The sequence below is a fragment of the Bidens hawaiensis genome, unplaced genomic scaffold (genome assembly GCF_021521415.1).
Source record: "Bidens hawaiensis isolate Kalapana, Puna unplaced genomic scaffold, B.hawaiensis_p1.1 tig00028563_1, whole genome shotgun sequence".
In the NCBI taxonomy this organism is placed as follows: Eukaryota; Viridiplantae; Streptophyta; class Magnoliopsida; order Asterales; family Asteraceae; genus Bidens; species Bidens hawaiensis.
The window spans coordinates 248,680-254,679 of record NW_027494680.1 but is presented as its reverse complement, the minus strand read 5'-3'; the positions used below and the strand labels follow the sequence as shown (position 1 = coordinate 254,679).

The 6,000-nt window shown below is 42.8% G+C and overlaps 1 protein-coding gene across 1 annotated transcript; it reads left to right on the top strand.

The window, feature by feature from the left end:
- The first annotated feature begins 1,648 nt into the window (after positions 1-1,648).
- Positions 1,649-5,559, top strand: LOC143577409 (uncharacterized). The gene is made up of 4 exons (XM_077061246.1): positions 1,649-1,978; positions 2,123-2,599; positions 4,747-4,855; positions 5,372-5,559. The coding sequence occupies exons 1-4, from the start codon at positions 1,649-1,651 to the stop codon at positions 5,557-5,559; spliced, it is 1,104 nt and encodes a 367-aa protein (XP_076917361.1).
- Positions 5,560-6,000: the final 441 nt, after the last annotated feature.

The following is a 6,000-nucleotide window of genomic DNA, read 5'->3' as shown; positions in this document are numbered from 1 at the left end:
TTTATTTTCGTTTGAGTCGTAGGAGTCTAATTAAGTTATAGTTTATTTTTGTTTTAGTTTTTAATTTTTAGTGTACATACTTGGTCTGTTGCGTTTTTCAGGTATATGCCACATCTTCGTTCGCAAGGACCACCGCTGGTTAATCTGGATTTTTCTTAGTTCAAGGCCGAGACCAGTTCGTTAGCAGAGAAACAACCGTCAGAATACTTCTACACCAAAATCGTCACCGCACAGTTCACCACCAGAAAGTCCGAGAATTCAACCAAACGTTCAAATGGCCGACGATAGGACAATTGCTGCGCAAGCCTTCGATAGTTTAACCGGAAACCAGTCATGCATCGTTGTCCCCGCGATCGACATCCCCAACTCGTGGCAGATTCCGTCATACGTCATTAACAACATCGTTCAAACCAATTTGTTTCATGGGAACGATGACGAGGATGCGCCGACTCATATTAACCGACTTTACCGCGTTTTGAAAACTTTTAATTTGCAAGGTGCTACTGAAGATGCAATTTTCTTACATCTTTTCCCTTTTTCACTTACAGGTAAAGCAGCTACTCAGCCGCTTGGCACGTTCACCACTTGGGAAGCACCACGTTCAGCTTTTATCAGAAGATACTTCCCACCAGCTAAAGCAGCTATTCTTCGTGATCAGATTCACTCGTTTCATATGGAGCCAGATGAACAGTATTTCCATGCTTGGGAGTGTTTTCAGAATTTGCTTGCCCGTTGTTCACAGAATGGTCTTACACCATAGGCTCTCGTGGAGAAATTTTACAATGGGTTGAACTATGAAACCCAGGCTCGATTCGACACAGCCGCGGGAGGAAGTCTACTGGCTAGGAAAAATGTCGTCGAATGCAACGAGATGTTTGAAAGCTTCGCTCAATCGGACCTCGCCAAAGAGCCACGACGCGGGAATTCCACTCCCGTTAACAGTACATCCTCATCTTCTCGAGGTGTACACCAGGTTAATCTGGATATTACTGTGGCTTCTGCTTTGGAATCACTAACCCGAGAGGTGAAGGAACTCAAGACTAAGGTGGACAAGTGTGAGTTTTGTAGAGGTGGACATGGCACTTTGGAGTGCCAGGTGATGAATCAGCAAGTCGATTATGTTGGTGGTCAGAATAGGTTTCCCAATAACAATTTCAACAACAATAATCAGAATTGGAACACCTACAAGAACCCGAGTCAGAATAACTCCAAATGGCGTCCGTCGGGTGCACCACCCGGCTACCAAAATTCTTACAATCAAGGACAAGGTCAGTATAATAATACTAATAATAACAATGGTACTAATGTTCAAAATAATGTGCAGGATTCTAATGGAGGAATGGGACGTCTAGAAGATATGCTGAAGAAAATCTTGGAGAGGGATCAAGTTACACAGAAAAAGTTTGCCGAACATGATATGCTCTTAAAGAATCAACAATCTTCTTTGCTTGGCCTTCAAAGGTCCGTTGGTGATATTGCACGCCGTCTCGAATAAAGGCCTCAAGGACAGTTTTCGGGTTCTACTCAGACAAATCCGGCCACCCAAATGAAAGGGATTACTACTCGTAGCGGAAGGGTTTTGGGTCCCGAGGTTAAAAAAGAAAGGGTTGGAGTTGAAGAAGAGGAAGTGGTTGATGAAGAAATTGAGATGGAGGCCCCGGGTAAGTCACAAGTTAAAACACCAATTATTGAGCCACAAGTTGAGAAAGAGCCGGTTGTATTCCGGCCACCACCCGAAATTAATATTGCCCATGTTCCTTATCCCGCTTGTCTTAAGAATCAAAAGTACACGCGGGAATACGGGCACTTTCTTGATATGTTCCGACAATTAAAGATTAATCTTCCATTTGTTGAAGCTCTCCAACACGTGCCAAAGTATGCGAAATTTTTGAAAGATTTACTCAAGAGAAAAGATCGGTTGGGAGAGATTTCATCTATTCCACTTAGCGGGGATTGTTCGGCGGTTGTGTTAAATCAGGTCCTGGAAAAGTTATCAGATCCGGGTGTGTTTACAATCCCATGTACGCTCAGAAGTGATATGATGAGTCAAGCGTTGGCAGATTTGGGAGCGAGTATTAATCTTATGCCATATTCGTTGTTTGAGAAGTTGGAATTGGGTGAGCTTACACCGACTCATATGTCGTTGTCGTTGGAGGATCGTTCGGTTAAGTATCCGCGAGGTATTATTGAGAATTTACTAGTGAAAGTCGACAAGTTTGTATTTCCGGTTGACTTTATGGTGCTTGACATGGAAGCCGACAAGAAGGTCCCCATTATTCTCGGTCGGCCGTTTTTTAGAACGGCTAAGGCTCTTATTGATGTGTATGAGGGGCGAATTACACTTCGAGTTGATGACGAGAATGTTACTTATGATATTGCAAAGTCGATGAAGCACCAGGATGATAGTGAAGATGTTAGTGGTCCATTCCATTCGGTATATTTTCTAAACTCTTTTATTTCGGGTTTTGATAAGTGTCTTGATTATATTTGTGGAACCGATTTGGTTGGGATGGAGTTGGATGACGAGTTGATAGAAATTATGGAGAAGAATGGCCAAGACGTGGTAGATGATGATTCTTGTTCGGCGGAGATTATGGAGGTTAGTGAGATTATTTGTAAAAAAGAGGCGGAAAAACCCGCTCCGTTGGAATTAAAAGTTCTTCCATCACATTTAGAGTATGCGTATCTTGAAGAGGGCTCGGATTTGCCCGTTTTTGTTTCGTCTAAGTTGAGTGAGAAAGAAAAGTCAAAGTTGATAGAAGTGTTGAAGATGAATAAAGGGGCGATTGCATGGAGACTTTCAGATATTCAAGGTATTAGCCCCGCTTATTGTACCCACCGGATTTTCATGGAAGATGAGTATAAACCGGTGGTTCAACCCCAAAGGCGTTTGAATCCAAATATGCAAGAAGTTTTCAAGAAAGAGGTTCTTAAGTTGTTGGATGCCGGGGTGATTTATCCGATTTCGGACTCTCCATGGGTAAGTCCGACTCAAGTTGTTCCAAAGAAAGGGGGGATGACGGTTGTCATGAACGAGAAAAATGAACTTATCCCTTCACGTGCGGTTACCGGTTGGCGGGTTTGTATTGACTACCGGAGGTTGAATGATGCTACTCGAAAGGACCACTTCCCGTTTTCGTTTATTGATCAAATGTTGGAGCGTCTCGGGGGTCAACAGTTTTATTGTTTTCTTGACGGTTTTTCAGGATATTTTCAGATTCCCATCGCACCGGAAGACCAACTGAAGACGACTTTTACGTGTCCATATGGTACATATGCGTATCGTCGCATGCCGTTTGGGTTGTGCAATGCTCTGGCTGCCTTTCAGCGTTGTATGGTGGCAATTTTTCAAGACATGATAGAGACGTCCATGGAGGTTTTTATGGATGATTTTTCGGTGTACGGTAATTCTTTCGATCATTGTTTAGTTAATCTTGAGAATATGTTGAAGAGGTGTATCGAGACGAAATTGATGTTAAATTGGGAAAAGTGTCACTTTATGGTGACGGAAGGGATAGTTTTGGGTCATAAAATTTCACGATATGGTATAGAGGTGGATCGGGCAAAGATTGATACTATTAGTAGGCTTCCTCCACCGACAAATGTTAAGGCTATAAGAAGTTTTCTTGGTCATGCGGGTTTTTACCGGCGGTTTATTAAAGATTTTTCAAAGATTACCCGCCCGATGACCCGGTTATTAGAGAAAGATGTCCCGTTTTTGTTTGATGAAGATTGTTTGAAGGCATTCAAGTTTCAGAAAGATCAACTTGTAAGTGCTCCTATTCTCGTGTCACCGGATTGGAATTTACCGTTTGAGCTCATGTGTGATGCGAGCGATTATGCGGTTGGAGCGGTTTTGGGGCAAAGGCGTGAGAAACATTTTCACCCTATTTATTATGCAAGCAAGACGTTGAACGATGCCCAAGAGAACTACACCACCACCGAAAAGGAACGTTAGCCGTTGTGTTTGCATTTGACAAGTTCCGGTCTTATCTCGTACTTTCTAAGACCACCGTTTTTACCGATCATGCAGCTTTGCGTTTTCTCTTTCACAAGAAAGACGCGAAGCCCCGTCTCATATGGTGGATTCTTTTACTTTCCGAGTTTGATATAGAGATTAAATACAAGAAGGGGGCGGAGAATTTTGCGGCGGATAATCTTTCTCGTTTGGAAGATCCGAAGAGAGAAGAGATTCGCGAAGAAGAAATTGGTGATAGATTTCCGCATGAGTCGATTGATTTTGTTACGGCCGAAAAGTAAGGTTTGCCATGGTTCACCGATTTTGCTAATTTCTTATCTACAGGCCTTGTGTTTAAAGGGATGACTACTCAACAAAAGAAGAAATTTTTCCGGGATGTTAATCGGTATGTTTGGGATGATCCTTTTCTTTTCAAGATTGGTGGTGACCGAATTCTTAGAAGATGTGTGTCGAAAGAAGAAGGGTTGAATATTCTGAAGCATGTTCATGAAGGTTTAACGGGCGGTCATCATGGAGCGCATGCCACGGCTCAAAAGGTATTTGATTGTGGTTTTTATTGGCCATCGGTTGTAAAAGATGCGGTGGAATTTGTTAAGACTTGTGACGCTTGTCAACGCACCGGAAATATTTCGTCGAAAAACGAGATGCCTCAAAACCCCATACAAACTCTTGAAATATTTGACGTTTGGGGCATCAACTTTATGGGACCGTTTCCCGTTTCAGGTGGTCACAAGTATATTTTGGTGGTAATAGATTATGTTTCAAAGTGGGTCGAAGCGCAAGCATTGGCCATGAATGATGCTCGAGTGGTTGTGAAGTTTTTAAAGAAGTTGTTTACTCATTTTGGAACTCCACGGGCAATTATTAGTGATCGAGGTACTCATTTTTGTAATTCCGTCATGGAGAAAGCATTAGCTCGTTATGGAGTTACTCATCGCACCTCTACCGCTTACCATTCTCCAACGAATGGTCAAGTTGAAAATGCTAATAGAGGGGTGAAGAGAATTTTGGAGAAGAGGGTTGGGATAAGTCGGAAAGATTGGTCGGAGAAATTGGATGACGCGCTATGGGCATTCAGAACCGCGTACAAGACACCGTTGGGTACTACACCATTTATGTTAGTTTACGGTAAAACATGTCATCTTCCCGTTGAGTTGGAGCATCGAGCGTTTTGGGCATTGAAGACGGTAAATGTTGATCTTACTGAGGCCGCAAGGAAGAGGTACTTTCAAATTCATGAGTTAGAGGAGCTTCGTGATGCGGCATATTCTCGATCGTTGGATATAAAGGAAAAGACGAAAGTGTTGCACGATCGACGTTTAAAGGGAAGTAAAGACTTCAAGAAAGGTGATAAAGTTTTGTTATATAATTCTCGTTTGAAGTTATTTGCAGGTAAGCTGAGATCCAAGTGGACGGGACCTTATTTGGTGAAAGAAGTATTCCCGTATGGAGTGCTGGAGTCAGAGAATCTGGACAACGGAACTTCATGGAAAGTGAACGGTCATCGTCTAAAGCATTATCTTGGAGGACTGGAGGAGTCAACCGAAGTGGAGGAAACTCCCCTCGATCCATCGAACTGAATCATCACGAAGGGTTCTTGAGTGAAAACTCAAGTGTAGAGTTTGTATAATTCTTTTACTTTATTTTCGTTTCGTCGGGTCACTAACTTTAGTTTTTGTAGTTTAATTGCGTCGTCGAGTCATTGCAAGAGATCATGACCAAACTAAACGAGAGGTTTCGAAAGATGCCAGGTAAGTTTTGCACGTAAAATTAACATACAATAGGCATAAGAATAAGTGGGTAATCATCTAAAAAATTTTTTCTAAGGCAAAACGCGGTCCCAAACTTAAAAACTTTCGATTAAAACACCCCGTCGCGCGCGCGACGGGTATCTTATTTCACCTTGGCGGGCCGCGAAGACAACAACAAATAAAAAAATTTGCCTAGCTACGCCTAGGCGGCCCGCGACCGGCTGAGGCCTAGCCCTCCGTGCGGCGCGGCGTTTCGCCTGCACAAAATTC